Here is an 18,228-nt window from a genome sequence, read left to right as displayed (position 1 = left end):
TCAGGACACCTGGGCAGTTGTGGGCTCAGAGATTTGTCTTTTCTTATGCCTATGTAGAATGTTGGCAATCATAATCTCTGACATTTGTATAGTCATTTAAGGTTTGCAAAGGAGCAGCTTAGACTAGTGGTTAAGAGCTCTCCTTGAAGTCAGGAAGCCCAGGGTTCCAGTCCTGGTTGTGTGATATTAGACAAGTCATTTAACTATCCAGTGCTGAAGATAGCTAAGGCTCAAAGACACAGTGAAGGCACTGATTCATGACTAGAAGAGGGAAACTGAGGCAGAAAGCTGACCTGCATTTGCCCATGGTTATACGATTAATCAAAATCAAGTAATCTTCTCGGGGGAAGCTGGGTAGCTCAGTGGATTGAGAACCAGGCCCAGAGATGGGAGTTCCTGGGTTCAAATCTGGCCTCAGCCACTTCCCAGATGTGTGACCCTGGGCAAGTCACTTGACCCCCTTTGCCTAGCCCTTACCACTCTTCTGCCTTGGAGCCAATCCACAGTATGACTCCAAGATGGAAGGTAAGGGTTTTTAATTAAAAAATCAAGTAATCTTACATTTAGATTTGGAAGGGCCATTCATCAAGCATTTAATATTGGCCAAGCATTGGCCAGAGCACTGGGAACACAAGTAGAAAAGCAAGATAGGCCCTGCCTTTGAGGGACCACATTCTAATTATGGGAAGCAGCACCTGGAAGGGTCAGCTGCAGGGTGGATGGCAAGGTGCAGGAGTCCTTAGGATATATTGGCAGGCTCTATGACAATGCCAGAGGATATTTTTCTATTGAGGGAACCAGTGTGGAGAGGTAAAGTGATTTGTTCAACATCACAAGGGTAGCGAGTGTTTGGGATGGGATTTTAATTCAAATTCGTCTCCCCCCCTAACATCCCACTTCAAATATAGGGTTCTTTACATATTAGAGCCTAGCTTTTCAGACTCCTGATTCCAGTGTTTTGTTCACTGCAACATGATCAGCAAATGATTTTTTTAAGGCTCCTCCTCTGTTACTTTGGACCATCAGCTCTTCCATGTTTCTGTTCTTTCACTTCTATTTTTTTTTTCATCAGGGGCCCTTGTTGTCTCTGTCTTTGAGGTTCTAGAGGAAGGGAAGCCATTTTCCTAGAATTCCAAGTTAGAAGTCCTTGGGTGAAAGTGTCCATAGAAACAAGGTCAAAATGATGGTCATACAAGTCTTGAAATGACTCACAGTGCTATATTTGGACTGTGAGGCATTGGTGGGGTCTGGGAACCTAAATCACCTTAAGTTATTTTTATAAATGATGAAGTAAACATTCTAAAACACTGATATGAAAGGAGATGTACAAAATATTGCAGTTTCAAAGTATGAGACTACTTCTACCCAGGCTATGCCTTCAGTAACTCTTTAGAAGACAGCCAAGGAGGAAATGTTGAGAATGTTCACAAAATATTCATAGATTAGGCTATCCCTCTTTTAAAGCATTCTATGGTCACAGTAGTCATACTACTACCACTGAGTGCTTAGCTTGGAGTATTGAAGAACTGGTTTTGAGTCTTCTATAATATTTCCTAAAAGTTTGGGCCTGGGCAAACTACTGAACCCTTCAGTACCTTGGACAGTTATCTGGGATTTTCCTACAATTCCTAGACATTAAAGTTTTCCATTCCTTGAAGATATTTTCAGCCCAGTCATAGAAGTAAGATTAACACCTGCGAAAGATCTGGGAATAATAAAACAGTATTACAGGGGGTAAAAGTCAGATGGGGTACCCTGGGGATACCATGATCACTGATGACTCAAGTGGTCACGGAAGCTGGATTTCAGTTGAGCCTTGAAAGATAAGCAGGATTTGATCAGTTAAGGGGATTCAGTGCAGGGGTTGAAGAGGGCAGTAGGTGATGGTGGGGATGAGCTTGACTGGCTTATACAAGATCGAAGGCACCTGTCTGATTAGCATGGGGAAGAGGTGCTAAAGGATAGAAAGATGGGATGGTGGGTAGGTTGTTTGAGAAGGTGTGATGTTACCCTGTTTGGTAGTTTGGGATAGACAACATTCTATACCAGGTTGAAGAGTTTAGATTCAGGTCTATAGGAAACAGGAGCCATTGTTTTAAAAACAGGTTAGACATCAAGCCATAGGTATTTTAGGAAGACTGCACTGCTGGCTCTTTGTAGTAGCCTCCCAGGTACTATGAACTCTCCACCCTAGGCTTCTTCTTCATAGAACTTCATCAAACAATCAAATAAAACAAATTAAAAACAATGACCCCAATACATTGGGGTATGTCTGTGTGGGGGTGGGTTTTAGAACACTTTGGATTTAGGGAGACCAGTGAGGAGATTGTTGCAGTTAAGGACACCATGTAATGAATGACAAGGACCCAACTTGGAACCTCAGTAAAAATGAAGAAGTAATAGATAAGAGAGATGTCGTAAGAAAGAAATCATGAGACTTGGTGATTTACTGAACACAGATGTCATTGACAGACAAGGAAGTTGGGAAGAGTTCATCTTCAAAAACATTTTAAACTAAGGACTCTAAAGAAATGAATTAATTTTTTGATGCCACTGATTTCACTGATACTGTGATTGGCTGTTCTATCCCTCTTCCTCCTAGCAGGTAAGAGTGTAAACCACCTCAGATAAATCCTCATAACTGGGAATCACTTTTGATCTCAGCATCTACTATGGGAACATTTTGTAAAAGCTGAATTCTAGATCTAGGAAGCATACATCCTCATATTGATGTGTTCTTTCTGTTTGATGCCAATTAAAAGCTGATAGTCCCAGTGGAACTCTGGCTATTTTCTTCTTCTCCAACACACCCTTTAATAGAATTAACTCAGCAGCAATAATTTTTTTGTGAGGAACTTCCCCTGGGCTCAAATACTGAAAAAAATTTAGAATATTATTTTTTTTCACTTTTTAAATGATCAAAAAGGCATATGTGGTTGTGTCATAGAATGCTCTAGTTCCAGAATTATCAAAGATAAGCAATCACTGAAAAAGAAGTAAAGAGGTCTATAATGGGCAGGAGCAGGGTACAGCAAGGAATTATAAAAGACAACCAGAATAAAACCATTCTATCTAAGAAATGTATGAGCAAAAAAAAAAATATGGGCTGATAATCATGTGGCAAGTGACGGGTCATTGTTAGACAGATTGTGGCATCTGTAGCCTAGTGGCATCAGGAAAAAGTGAGGAGGATCCCTCTGCACAAGACAGGCAGTTGCACCCCATATTGTTCAGAGTACCTAGGAGTCACTCTCTTAGCATCTGTGGGAGAGAGTGCCCACACTGATGAGGTCCCATGCTTTGGAGTACCTTGCCTACGAGAAGGTGGTCATATAAGGTGCCCAGGATCTTGACCTCCAGGATTGTTTAGTTAGCAGAATTTTTATGTAAATATGGTGGTGGGGGATGGTCAGCTCAGAGCAGTTTTTGTAAGATTATGTCTATGAATCTCTTGGATTACATTCAAAGGCAAAAATATGAATGATGATAAACCTGCAGCTGCTTTGGCCTGGGTCCCAAGACCAGCAGTCCATGGAGGACTCACTGTTGGAAATGCCATGAATGTGGACCATTAACAGGTCTAGGGCTAGGAGTAAAGGCTGACACTTCATTGAGCACCATCTTTGACTCCTACAACATGACATGCCCATGAAACCTTCCTGACAGATGGCTTCTGAATCCTTCCCCATGTAGTAGTGCTTTCATGCTCTGCCATCATCGTGGCCCAGCAAACAAATGGTTCTGCATGGAAATAACTCCCTAGATGGCTTATAAACAGTGGTGGAGAGTGGAGACAACAGGCTCTGGAGTAGAGTGGCCATTTCTCCACAGTCCTTGGAGGAAAGGAAGAAGCATCCCCAGGAGTGATAGAGAGTGGACAGCGATGGCTCAGAAAGCAGGCGCTCAGGCCCAAGTGTGTATGTCCATTCAGCAGCCTTTTAACAAGCCTCTGTTCATTTCCTGCCTAATGACGACTTTCCCTCTTTGCTTGCCTGATGTCCAGAGTTTAGGAAGGCCAAAGTGTAGTGGGCACTGCTTTCCTTTGACCCCAATGGTCCTAGTTTCTTTGCCTGTTTGCTAGAAACAGAAAGAAACCTGAAAGGCTGTGATGCTAAGGTTGATGCCTTAAAGAATGGGTGCTTGCGGTTTACTTGGCAGTAAACATAAAAGAGTCATCTCACTTCTTTAGTGTTTAAGAGAGCCAGGATTCTGGTCGTGTGGGTGGGTCCCCCTACCAGGCAGCTCCTAACCCCATCGCTGCAGATGCAAATCTATTTAGTTAAATTATAATTATTTTCTAAATAAGCCAGTTTAAAGGATAATTTGACAAAGGGGCTAATTTTAGAAACAAGCCACATGACATAGCATATTTTTTTGTTCCTAAACTAGCAGTGGCAATGATATAAAAAGGGTCCAGACCTTGTACCCAAAAAGGATTGCCTGGATTTCTGTTTTCCCTTCCATCTTTCCTCTACATACATACAGATGCACATTGAAAATGGCTTGTTTCAGATGTCGCCACCTTCTCTATGAGACCTTTTCTAAACTTCCTGCTTGGTCATATGCTTCCAAACCCTGAAGTCCCTTTGTATTTGCTATAGATGAGTACATACTCTCTGTTTCCTTCTCCGAGTACTCGTGGTATCCCTATGGAGAATGCAAACTCTTTAAGGGCAGGGACTGTGTTGTGCCCCTCACACTTGGCACAGCGTCCACTCTGTATGAGGCACTTCCCAAGTGCGTGTTGTATTGAACCTTCTGGAAATAGGTTACTTCTAGATATTTGTTGTCAGGCCTTTTGCAGAGAACACCTTATTTAAAAGCCTTAGATACTATCCTAGGTCTATCACACATGGGCGCGCCATTGCGATCTTAACTTGCTCCCGTTCTCCAAAGTCATTCTTGGGTTTCTAGACCCTACTGCTGAATGGCCTTTGGTTTTGTAGCCCTTGGGTGACTCTGGGTCTGTAGGGCTCCTGCTCCTGCTCAGGGAGTTTGTCCTGTTTTCAGACCCTGCAATCCTGATGCACTCTGAGACTGGGGGAGCTAATTTTGAAAATGATAGTGATGCTCTGATGCAGAGATCCCTTGGGGCCAAACTGACTTCCCATCAATAGCTAGCGATGGGTTCCTCAACTCAGCAGGACTGGTGGAAACAGAATCAACCTGTATCATGGGTAGAGTAGCCTGATTACCAGACTTATTTATTCATTTATTTATTCATTCATTCATTTATTTATTTGTTGGCTTTTCCTTACCATTTTTAAAAGTTTGCATAACTTAGGGTGGGCCATCTTTAACCAAAGCAAACTCTTGGGATAGTGAGTTCTGAATGTGGTGTGATATGGAGAAGGCTTGGAGTAGCAGGAGTCCCAGAGCCTGGGTTTGGATCACAGTTCTGTCATTGAGAACTGGAAGGACCTTGTACCGCCGAGCCACAGACTTTGACAGATATGAACTGTGTCCAACAACGATGCTTTTCTGGAATGTAGTCGAAAGGAAGCTCCTTGAGGGAAGGGCCTGTTTCACTTTGTTTTTTGTATCATTGCCACTGGAACCTGGAATAAGATAAATGATGTTTGACTTGTCTTGTAAATATGTATCTTTTCTTTTTCCTTCCCCTTTTTCGTTGCAGCTAGTTAGCCTACTGCTGATTGGAATTGCCGCATGGGGAATTGGCTTTGGCCTCATTTCTAGCCTCCGGGTTGTTGGCGTGGTCATTGCGGTTGGCATCTTCCTCTTCCTGATTGCCTTGGTGGGATTGATTGGTGCTGTAAAACATCATCAAGTGTTGTTGTTCTTTGTATCCTTTGGGTCCAGTACAAAAACTTGGGGGAGGGAGTATTTTATTTTTTGCTGTTGTCTTGTTGATGTTCCTCACTGACTGTTAATTATTTCCTTGACAGAACTAAGTTATTTCAGTCTAGATTTGAGATTCTATTGGTTTGAGGGCTTCTGAGGCAAAGAATTTATCCCCTTGTGCTGAGTTCCAACTCTTCTTTAGCTCAGGATCTGAGTGTTAACTGAGGTCATAGAGGCCATGGGAATTTCCCATAATCACTCAACAAGTCTCTATCAGAGGCAGAAACTGAAACCTAAGTCTTCCTGATTCTCAGCTGTCACTCTGTCTCTCAGAGTAGAAATTACTTTTAAAAAAGGATGATTCAGGAAGGTCAAGTCTATATAAGAGCACATCCACTGAAGCCCTTCTAATGCTCCTTTGTGGCCTGGGGAGCTGACCCCAGACTCATGAAGGCTCTACTAGATCCCACAAATCTCAAGGAAAGGTTTTCTGAAGGGGGCCAGTGGTTGCCTGTTTATCTAGAGGCATTGTGGTGCCACAGAAGTAATGATGGATTTGGAGGCAGAAGACTTGAGTTATGATTCCAACTCAGTCCCTTCTGATTTCTATGACTTCAAGCAATTTAATTTAACTCAATTCAGCAGACGTTGATTAAGTCCCTTCATCTCTGAGGGCCTATTCCTCATCTGTCAAACTAAGGGTTCAGACTAGATAAATCTAAGACTCCTTCTAGTTCTAAACCCTTGATCCCAAGTTTTGTTGTTCAAGGACTAGTCTGCCTCAATTCACAGAAGCTTGCTGGTCCCAGGACGATGCATTTTGGGCTACAACAAACTCTTTAAGGCCATTGACTCAATTAAAGAAGTGCCCTAGCCTCTGCTGGCAGAGAGTTTCTATACCATCCAAAGGATGGGGCCTTAAAATACTAAGAGCTGGGTAGAGAAGAAGCTTCTCGAGGACAAGACTGTGGTACTTGTCTTTGTAGCTGCAGTGCCTGGCACAGTTGAACTGTGTTGTATTGAAGCCACATCTCTTTCAGGATCTGACCCAGGCTACCCATAATGCTGTGTGACTTGGTCAATATTTGCTCACAAGGTGTTGTCCAGGGAGGTAGATATGAAAAATAGGAACTAGTGAGTGACTGCTGGACGCAGAGTATAAGAGCCCAGCAGCAGATGGCTTGCTCACTTCCAGGGTGTGGGGTATGTTCTGTTCCCAAATCAGCCACAAGAACACAGCTATTGCCTGGGGAAGCCTGGGGAAGGCAAGGAACTGGATGGAGGTGACTAAGAATTGAAAGTCTCCTTTGGCTTTCAGTCAAGACATTCCTGGTGGAGATGCTGCCATCACAGTCTGATACCATGGAGACACTTGGAACTCAGAACACATTTACAAGCTCAAGACCCTCTAATCCTCCTAGAGGGCTCAGGGAAGGCATTTCTATAGTTTATGCAAGTCAATTCAATCTAAAGAGCATTTAGTAAGTACCTACTGTGTGCTAGGCACTGTACTATGTGTTGGGGATACAAGGACAAAAATAACTCTTGCTCACAGGGGGCTTCCATTCTACTTGGGCCATTTATACAGCTCCAATGGCCAGTACGATGGTGGGTGATTTAGAGAGAAGTCAGAAAGATAAGTTAGCTTATTTTACTAAAGCTGATTGCATTGAAAATGAACTCTGGTTTATCCCTGTAAGGATTACCTACTTTACAGTTCATTTTAAGCCTTAAGCTTGCTTTCCTCCATCAACCAACATTATATTGGGCCTCTTCCCTTGTTATTATGGGGTACCTGATTGAAATCTACAACAATGTTCTCTCTCTCTCTCAATCTCTCTCTCTCCATCTATCTATCTATCTATTTGTCTGTCTGTCTGTCTATATCTCTTTGTCTGTATATCTATGTGTCTATCTCTCTAGCTATCTGTCTGGCTGTCTCTCTATATCTTTTTATGTTTATTTATCTGTCTGTCTATCTGTCTGTCTGTTGTCTGTCTATATCTCTTTGCATATCTATCTATCTGTCTATATCTCTTTGTATATCTATCTGTCTATCTATATATCTGTCTGCCTATATCTCTTTGTCTGTATATCTGTCTGTCCATCTATTTCTTTGTCTGTCTATCTATCTATCTATCTATCTATCTATCTATCTATCCATCTGTCCGTCTGTCTGTCTGTCTATATCTCTTTGTCCGTATATCTATCTGTCTATCTGTCTATCTGTCTGTCTGTTGTCTGTCTATATCTCTTTGTATATCTATCTGTCTATCTATATATCTGTCTGCCTATATCTCTTTGTCTGTATATCTGTCTGTCCATCTATCTCTTTGTCTATCTATATATCTGTCTGTCTATATCTCTTTGTCTGCATATCTGTCTGTCCATCTATCTCTTTGTCTATCTATCTATCTGTCTGTCTGTCTATATCTATCTCTTTGTCTGTATATCTATCTGTCTATCTCTGTCTATCTATCTACACATCTCTGTCTATCTCTCTGTAGTGTGCATGTATGTGTGTACATATGTGTCCATGTGTATGTGCACTTTGGCATCCTGGATGCAGAATGAGAAGCTTTACAAATCATTTCCCTTCACCCCATTCCTCCAAATGGGGAATGAAATAAGACGCTGGCTGTCACATGGGCTACCTACAAATAAAGCATGTAGCCCCAAGATGAACAATGTGTCTGAATGTGCATAGGTTCCCCCACGTCTAATTTCTGGCTCTTTCCTGGAAAGGGGTCAACACCCAGAACTGCTTTAAGGGCCCCCTCCCCCCCTACCCACCCACTTGTTTTGAAACTGCAAACTTAGAATTTGGGGTGTTGGTTCAGGAGAAAGGGAAGGCTGCTTCACGAACGGCTCTGTTTGGAGGTTTCAATGGCGGTGCTCCTTTGAGCGTCTCAGACTCCTCCGCAGCCTCCTCCAGAGCCCAGCAGTGCTGGGCTTTCCTGAGCCCCTACTTGTGAGCTCTTCCTCCCTCCTGACCTGATGCCTTTCTATGACTTCATGTTCATTCCTTTGGGTATCCACTATTTCCCCCCAGGAGAATCTAAGCTCCTTGAGGGAGGAACTTTTGTCTATACCTCTGATCTAGTGAGCTTAGTAAATGTTTGAATTGAAGGGACTTTCTAAGATAGGAATGTTGGCAAGAGCCAGTGTGGAGGCATAGTTGGCAAATGGAGCCGGACTTGAAGCGAGGCTGAAGTTCTGTATCTGAATGTGTGACATTGGACAAGTCATTTAACCTCTTACTCCTCAGGAACTCTATAAGTCGATTAGAAAACGTCCTTTGGTGACTTCTGGTTTCAGAGCCAAGAAGGCTGAGTAGAAGCAGGGAAGCTCAAAATCAGCATAAGAATCCTTTCCAACCAGTCCTAAAATAACACCACAAAATGAATATGGGAGTGAAAGGACCAATGAAGAAAGAGAATGAAACAATTTTCAAGAAGAGAAAAACCTTAAAGGTAGGCAGAGAACAACTGGGGCACTGTGGTGAGGGGGAGCACAGACAGTAGGAGGCTACAGCAAGGAATGAGAAGCAAGCCACACCCCACCCACCTCACACCTGCTGTGCCAGCTTCTGAACCTGAGCCCAAGCCAACATTCAGACTCTGAGAGCCTGCCTGGGCAAACAGAGGTCCAAGCCAATGCAGACCCCTTGACATTCCAAGCAAAACTGCAGTGAGGTCTGGAATTTCAGCCCAGAGAAGTCTGTGCTAAAGCAGTCTGATTCGTGCAGGCCCAGAGCAAAGCCAGGAGTCCCAGACTGGTCCTGTGACAAAGACACAGGTCCCAATGTGGGGTGGTTGGTAGACCCAAAGCTGCTCCCCCATCCTCTTGCCAAAAACTCAAGTTAGAGCCCCAGGGCAAGACAATTTGCTGTGTGCCTGACCCCATCCAGCCGGAGTGAGACCAAAAGCCTACACTTAAGCCTGAGGCTAGAATTTGGTCAGTGCCTGACCCCATACCCCAGTCTGAAGCAAGGATCTCACCTATCAGCAGGTTTAAGGGTTAATTGAATCATCAGTGGAAGGTGGCTCCCAGAGCACCCAGCCTTCAGGCCATCATACCATTTTGGAAGAACCCAAACTGCCAGAAACCTAGAAATAAAGCTATGGATAGCACTAAGGAAGGAGTGAAGCTTAAGAGTGTCATGTAACATGGTTTGGGGATGGGCTCAGCTGTTCAGAGGTGGGGCCAGTGTCAGAAGAATAACTTTGGGAAGGTCAGCTGTAGAATGACAGGCCCAGTCCAGGTACAAACACAGTTCAGGTTATATCAAGAATAGATGATGGATTGATTAGTCAAGGGAAGGTGAGAAGGCTGCTAGGTAAGGCCAAGTATGCTTGCACCCACAAGGAAGAGAAAGTCTCTCTCTTGTTTTGGAGATGTAATCTCTAACCATTTCACTCTCAGGCCCCATCACTACCTCCAGGGTCTAGGACCTTGGCCAGAGCTTGTCTTTGATCTCAAAGGCTACACAGAAAGCTTCCTTTACTCATTTCCCAGTATATGATCATCCTCTTACTGGTCTTCATCATCCAGTTTTCTGTGTCCTGTGCTTGCTTAGCCCTGAACCAGGAGCAGCAGGTAAGGAGACACCTCTCCCTCCCTTATGCAATAAGGTGAGCTTAAAGAACATTTGGAGAAAGATGAGGAAAGTCATGGAATGCAAAAGCATCCTTTTTGCTTGGACTGCCTTGAGAACCCTTAATAGCCCCCCCCCCCATAACCGTCAAGTTGCACCCTCTCCTTTTCTCTATGGAGGTGCCATATGGCATTGGTTAAGAATACTTGCAGGATCCTTTTGGTGACTTTGTTTCTAAAAGACCAGCTTGGTAGGTAGAAGAAGGGTTGAGGGTTTTTGTTTTGTGGCCTTACAACAGGAGAAATCTCCCCCCTCGTTAGAGGCATGCTCCTTAGAGTTAATGTCCTTTCCCATCTTTTCAAATTTAAGGAGAAAAGCTATCCTGATTTGGTGTCTAGACAACCAGCCTTGGAGTCAAGAAGTCCTGGCTTCATGCCCACCTTGGATGCAAGAGTGACCGTGTGACCCTTTCAAGCCACTCATTGTCTTGGTTTCTCAAGAAACTCTCAAGTCTAAAATTTTCAGAACCCATTTGCCTGGGAAGCTCCATAAACCTCTTCAGGACCAGATTTTCTCTTCTTCTCTCCTTCCTTGAATTAGTGGCATTTCTGAATTTGTTCCTGTCTTGTGTCTTCCCTGTGAAACTCCACCTATAATGTATGAGTGTTCCATGTGCTTTGTAGGGCCAGCTTCTGGAGGTCGGATGGAACAATACAGCCAGTGCCCGGGATGATATTCAGAGAAATCTGAACTGCTGTGGATTCCGGAGTTTTAATCCGAATGACACCTGCCTTGCTGTAAGTTCTCTGGCTGGGTTAATTTCATTAATAGTCATCTAGTCATTCAATTATACAAATCTCGATTGAACTGGAATAGCGGCGTTATTTGTACTGAATTGGAGGCCAGAATCTGCTCCCAGAATCCTTCCCTTGAACCACTCTCAGCGACATTCTAGGAAATGGATGTCCCTAATGGCTTACCCATCTATGACGGAGTCTGGAAGTATATGGATCTGGGGGACTCTCAGCTGGTCCTTGCTGCTTGTGTGACTGGGCACATGATCTCTTCTGACCAAATTTTACCAGTGGGAAGAGTATGAGACCTGAAGTCAAAGGTCCTGGGTTTGAATTTCACCTCTGCAGATTACTATCTGTGTGACCTGGGAAAATATCTCTACCTGAGACCTCAGTTTCCCTAGCTGTAAAATTAGGTGCCCTTTGAGTCCCCTGCCTGCTTTAAATCCCATGCTCCTTCCTGTGCCTAGAGGGATTGGGGCCAGAATTCCAAGCCTTAGAGGCCGGGTAGTGGTAGTCTTCTGGGACACAGAGGTTAGTCACCTTTTAGCATCTGAATTAGTGTGGGAATAGAAGGTGATGTGCTGAGTGGGGGTTTGCTTGTACGCTGCGTATTTAAGTTGTACTGTGCTAAGCTGGAGGCAGATGTTCACATGGATGTCAGAAGAAGTGATACAAGGATTTCAAGATCTCCCTGGAGAACTCGGGTATTGATTGTAAGACATGGGAGACATTGATTGGCACACATCAAAGAAGATGCCCCCATTTAGAGAGATCTCCAACCCAACCATTCAGAGGAGTTATTTGTGTCTATTCTCAGCTCCTTTTGGTCTCATCAGCCACAGACACACCATACAGTGACCCCAACATAGTGATGTCATTTTGGTCCTCTTCAAGAATGAAGGACAGCAACGAACCCACTGAGCAGTGAGCATGTCTGGGAAACTCGAGCTCATTTGGGGAATCCTGCGCCTCCCAACATTAGCAGATTCTCCTTCATTGGGGAGGGAACTAGAAGCGCAGAGCAACTTCCCTATTTTTCTCCCCAAGACTGAGACTTGGGGCCCATTGGGAGCCTGAAAGGGATGTCCAGGGACCTGGTGTTTCTGGCAGGGAAATACTTCAACAGGGCTTTAGGATGTCTTTCATTTAGGGTCTTTTTTATGATACAGAATGGGAAGATTTCTGTTTGAATAAGCTCTGGGATTCTTAGTAGACCACAGACTTAGTCTGAGTCAGCAGCCAGTGATCTTAGACTAGGTAAAGAGAGGTGTGAAGGAGATATTGGCCCCTTGCTGCATCCTTCTCCCATAAGACTACTCTGGGAGTTTTTGAGTCCATTCTGATCACCATTTTTTAGGAAAGACATTGAGAAACTCAGTGGGGTGGTTGGGAGGATGAAGTCCCTGGAGTCGAGGCCATATGAAACTGAGAAACATGGAGATGTTCTCCTTTAGGAAAGAAGACTTAGGAGACCTACTAACCATCTTTGCATGTTTAGGGAGCTGTCATGTGGAAGAGGGATTCAACATTTCCTGCCTTGCCCTAGAGGGCAGCTGGATCCATGGGGAGAAGTTGTGGCAGGGTAGATTTATGCTCAGTCAGTGGAAAGGAAGAGTCCAAAAGCAGAGAAGGGCTACCCTTGGGAAGGAGTGAGTTCACTGTCCCTGGTGGAGGTCTTTAAGCAAAGACTAGAGGCCTCTAGTAGGGAAGGTTATAGAAGGGGCTCTTGTTAAAGTAGGGATTGAACTACACATTTCATGGTCTCATGATTTAGTGCCAAAAGTGATTGTAAAGGCCATCTGGGTGAACCCTTTCCCTTTCCAGAGGAGAAAACTGAAGTCCAGCAAGTTGAAGTGACATAATAGCCAGCAAAGCCATATGACTAGTGTTTGAGAAGACATTCCGGGGTCTTTGTGCTGAGCCCTGAACTCTGGTGGATATGTGTGTGGGGAGGGAGGCAGTGGATGGCCATGGGTGCCATTTTGCAGGAAGGGTTTCTTCCTTTTTGGGCCCTAAGTATAGTCATAGGATCAAGCCTGAAGTCAATGACCCAAAGGACTGCACTTCAATTCAGCCATTTTTCAGTGATGTCCAACTCTGGGACCCCATTTGGGGTTTTCTTGGTAAAATCCTGGAGTGGTTTGCCATTTACTGCTTCAGCTCATTTTACAAGTGAGGAAACTGAGGTCAACAGGCACACAGTCCTACAAAGAGAGAGCATTTGCCAATTGAATGGGGGGCCTCCTAAATATTCATTGTTCTCTTTGCTACAGAGCTGCCTTAAAAACGACCACCACTGCTCTCCTTGTGCCCCGATCATAGAAGAATATGCTGGAGAGGTGCTGCGATTTGTGGGTGGAATTGGTCTCTTCTTTAGTTTCACAGAGGTAAGTCATCCTGGACAGCCATATAGGGAGGGCACTCCCTCATCTGGGAAGTTCTGTACGACTGGAATGTAATCAAGGGAATGAATGAGTGCTTCGAGGATTTGTGATTGCGATCATTCAAATGCAGACACCGTGGATACAAAATAAACCCAGAAAATAGACATGCAGGGAGTATACATTCTAGGAATGACACGTACACGTATGTGGATGTGACGTGTATAAAGTAAATAGGATGTAATGGAGTGGGTACTAGCAGCTGGCCCATTCCCTCCATCAGCAGCAAGCCATTGGCACTGCCCCATCCATCCCTTGGATGCCCATCTGCGATGTACATTGATAGGGATGCCCTGTTCTCCAGTGTGGATGCCTTGGCCTGAAGCTTTCCTTGGGGAGCAGCCCCTTGAGCTGGAGAACAGCCTCCCTGGCTCGTGGTCTGTCTTTCTTGTCCTCTTTTCATTCTTGACAAGCTTCGCAGTCATTAGGGAATGCACACCTTGTGCTCCATAGGACAAGGACGGGTTGGTCGCCTTTGTTCCTGATACCCTAAAGGAGGAGTCACGTGCCTCATGGCAAGTCATTGGCGGATCCAGATGCCACCTGTCAGCGAATCGCTTAGTCCCTGCAATGTTGGTGCCTCCACTCTAGGCTTGAATGAAGGGCAGGCATCTGCAATCCTTATGACTCGATATGGTTAGACAGAGAAGAGAAGGCTCAGTGAATGCACTTCATTTTCTCTTAACAGTGGAAAGCTCCTCAGAAGTTATGGAAGAGAATCCAAAGATGCAAAGCCCAGTTGAGCATAGCTCCAGAGTGACTAGGATTCCCCAATCTCTGCCGTTACAGTTGATCACTTTTCACCCCCCCCCCCCCATGGTCTTCTTCCAGTTCCTCACTGGGGAATAAATTGGACCCTGGAGTTACTGGAGGCTGTTCCTGTGGAGCACACAGGTTCTCTACCGAGGAGGAAATGTTCCAAGCAGAGGCCCAGGGATGCTGCCTGAGGACCAGTCTAGATAGGTCTCAAGGGCTAAGCCCGACAGAAACCTCAGCCTTGAATTTTTGGATAATTGCATCTTTCTCCAACCATCACCTACATTTTAGATATGTTGTGTTCCTAGTTATGGAGGAGGAAACTACTGATGCTTAAATTGTTAGTTTGGAGATTTTTTTCTGGGATGGCCAGTTGACAGCTAGCTCTTATGAATACCTACTATGTGCTAGACACTGTGCTGAGCACTGGAGAGAGAAGGAAAGGTAAAGTACAGTCCCTGCTCTCAAGACTGACCAATGGTTTGTAAATGGAACCTTTTGATTTCTGTGAAAGAATCTTTAAAATCAGTCAAAGAAGTTGGCTTATTCGAATGAATTTAAAAGCATAATTAGATTTACCTGCAATGTCTTCCATCAGATTTCTCCCTCTAGTGTAGCAACCATCCATGCCTGCTCATCCTGTGCAGGTTTGGTCCATGCCTCCCCAGAAATCCTAATGGGGGTCCATTCAATGTACTAGCCACCTTCCCCTCAGTCTCTTGTCATTGCCATAGACCACTGGCCTTTCTGCTTAGCCTTCATCCTTGTTCTATGATAGGGTTACCTTTTTCCAGCCATACATCTCTCTTTTGACTACCTTAACATCACTTGGAATTTGAAAATGTACACTAGCTAACCTGAGTTTTGTTGTAAATCAGGCTTTGTGGAACCATGGGAGAAATTACGAGCCAGCCAAAAAGGGGCTAGTTTTGTCAATATTCTATTGATTGTTTCCCAGAAGGCAGGAGGTGTTTCTTTTCGTCTTTGTCTCTAGCAGCAAGTTCATTTTTTGGTGGGAGAGGGCTTTGTTTCTTTGTTTTCCTTTAACCAACCCATTAACCAGGTTCTTAGAAGATCCTCAGTACTCTCTCTACTTTGGTAGTTTGCCTTCTTCAGCCTCTGAGAGCACTGGGCTTGCTTCTAGAGTTTTTCAGTTGTCTTTCCTCTTGTTGCGTAAAGTTGAGAAGAAATCATTTCCTTTGGTTCGAGGAACCTAATTTCCAGATCCACAGCCCAAAGTCAGGGGTTTTGTTTATGTTGTCTGAAAATAACCCATATCTGTTTACTCTCTGCAGATCTTGGGAGTTTGGCTGACCTACCGATACCGGAACCAAAAAGACCCTCGGGCAAACCCGAGTGCCTTCCTTTGATGGGTGATCAAGGATGATCTCCAGCTTGTTCCCTTCCTTCTTCCTTCCTGTTACATATAAGTTAAGCTAGTTGTCCTTTCCATTAATTAAGTGAACTTTATCTTTAAAAATGACCAGCTGGTAGGGAGAACCATATTTTGGTTTGTAGTTAGCCCCCTGAGACCATCTTTCTCCATAGAATGGCTTTTCCAATGCCTCTGTTGGAATACCCTCTTCTGAGTTGACTTGTGCCCTCTTGCAGCTGTGCTGACAGTGCCCCGATGCCTTTCTTAGCCTTTGTACATACAGAGAAAATTTCCGTGGCATCCTTGTTGTCGTCCATATTGTGGCCAACACGTCTCTGCCTCTGGGTAGCACTGATGGTAGATGTGGGATGGGAACAGGAGAGAGGTGAGGATTTGATTTGTAGCTGATTCTTTTAGTTTGGGGAAGTTAAATGAACGGTCTCCCCTACCCCATCCCCTTTCCCAGTAGCTTTTTCTTTTTCTTAAGAGAAACTTTGTGTGGAGTAAAATTCAGTTAATTAAAGTGTTGATTCCAGTTTTGTTGTCTTAATTTAGAACCAGATTGTGATCTAGAAGTAGAAATGTGGTTGGGAAAGTGGTAGGGAATGAAATCATCCTGGGACCTCTATAGGGAAGAAGAGAGATGGGGTGGCTCCTACGTCACCTTCTCCCCAGCCCCACTTCCACTGATTGACATTGATTCGTTCAGAATGCATCCTTCCTGATCATCTTCTTACGCAATGAATCAAGGCTCAAATCCTTCTATTTTTACAAAAAGCAAAGCAATCGCACCATCTCGTGGGGTGAGAACATGAGAACTGGGGACCTTGATGTTAGCCAGGCCGCCATCTTGAGAAGTCCTCGATGATTGTCCTGGTGAAGCTCTCCAACACAAGCATATTGGAATGTTCTTGTCATGATTTCCAATCTGAATAGAATTGTAGCTATGTTGTTTAAAAAAAAAATTAAAAGATGAAGAGCCTTTCCCGTGTGTGTGTGTGTGTGTGTGGTAAATGAAGTCACAGAAACCAAGACGCCCTCACTAGGTCAGCCACACACGGCCATTTTTTCCCCTCTGGATTTTTTTTAGGACAGGTTTTGCCCATTTGGGAGTTCTGGTTTGTTGATGTGAATTCCCAGCTTTGGAGACCTCTCATTCATCTGAAGTCTCCATGTCGTCACAGATCCATGCTAGCTAGCGTTCTGTGCCATGAGGATTGGGAATACTCTTCATATGTGGCTGCGATCACCTGCCTTCTCACACATACAGACGCTTCCGTGTGGGAGAAGTTCTCGCGGGGCATTGATGTAGAGAAAGACGAACCTTTCCTAAACCCTTTAAGCAGGATCCTGTGGACAACCGACAGCAGCCCCTGCCCTCAAGGAGCTTGTGTTCTCTGGGGGCCGATAAACAACAGCAACAAATAAGCTTAATATAGAGGAATTGAGAAGGGAAGGAGGGACGGATGGACAGACAGATGGAGGGGGGGAGGGAGGGAGTGTGACCACCTGGGGGGAGGGAGAAAGCCTTCTCCTAAGAGGGAGCCTCCAAATTGAACCTGGAAGAAAGATGAGGATTCTGAGATGAGAATGGGGGGGGTAATACAACCATGGGGGTGCAAATTGGGGATTGGACTAGACTAGAGGTTGTGAAAGCAGGAGTGTGTGGGAAAGAAGGCTGGAGAGGTAGGCAGGAGCCAGATGGGAAGGAGCCTCAAGTGAAGGTGTGTCTTAGAGTCTTAGCAATAGCAGGACTCCAGGATCTCTCTGATTTGGGAGTTCCCTCCAAAAAGCAGATTGCAGCCCATCCATCCTTGGCCACTTTGGGACACAGCCTTGCCTGAGTTCACTCCAGGCTTCCACCCAAGATGCTGGAGTCCTTCCTTAGAGGCACCAGACCATCTTTCCCCTCGAATTGCAAAGCTACCCGTGGAACAGCCTCTGGATGCCAACAACAACAACAATAATAATAACAATACTGGTGTTTCTGTAATCTATTTAGTTTGCAGAGTGCCTCTACGCAAGCCAGTTCTGTCAGGTCAGTTCCGGAGTTCAGGTATTTCTGAAGGGCTGGACTAGAGGCTCCATTTGCCTCCTCTTCTTCTTAAACAATGTAGGTTGGTCATGCTTTGTTTGGGCCCTGGCACTGCCGCTTTCCAATCTCTGGCCCTCCCTGCCCCCAGCCCCACCCCTCATCCACCCGCTTCCTCCCTAACAGAGGAGTACAGTTGACGTCAACAGGATCAAACAAGATGCACGTTATTTGGTAGCTGGCTTGAACCGCCCCTACCAGGAGATGGGAGGCATGCTTTGACCCTTGTACCCCTGGGTCCTCTGGCCACAGTGTTGTGGTCTTTGGGCGCCATTTTCATTTGCAATCATGAAGGTCTTTCTCCATCCCCCTCCCCCTCCCACAACCTCGCCCAGTTCCCCAAGGTCGGTCCTTAAATCTCTCCATTC

At 44.8% G+C, this 18,228-nt stretch overlaps 1 protein-coding gene across 2 annotated transcripts in view; it reads left to right on the top strand.

Moving 5' to 3' along the window:
- Positions 1–16,752, top strand: part of TSPAN13 (tetraspanin 13) — a 29,161-nt gene extending 12,409 nt beyond the window's left edge. Inside the window, exons 2-6 of one of the 2 annotated variants that reach the window (XM_001373760.5) lie at positions 5,636–5,803; positions 10,321–10,401; positions 11,083–11,196; positions 13,470–13,583; positions 15,689–16,752. In XM_001373760.5, the coding sequence (XP_001373797.2) occupies positions 5,636–5,803; positions 10,321–10,401; positions 11,083–11,196; positions 13,470–13,583; positions 15,689–15,763 (552 nt within the window). In that variant the 3' untranslated portion in view covers positions 15,764–16,752. The other variant, XR_008912539.1, reaches the window with a different exon arrangement.
- The last annotated feature ends 1,476 nt before the right edge of the window (positions 16,753–18,228 follow it).

The sequence above is a fragment of the Monodelphis domestica genome, chromosome 5 (genome assembly GCF_027887165.1).
Source record: "Monodelphis domestica isolate mMonDom1 chromosome 5, mMonDom1.pri, whole genome shotgun sequence".
Lineage (NCBI taxonomy): Eukaryota > Metazoa > Chordata > Mammalia > Didelphimorphia > Didelphidae > Monodelphis > Monodelphis domestica.
Note: the sequence above shows the minus strand (reverse complement) of the source record. Positions and strands in the feature narration are given on the sequence as shown.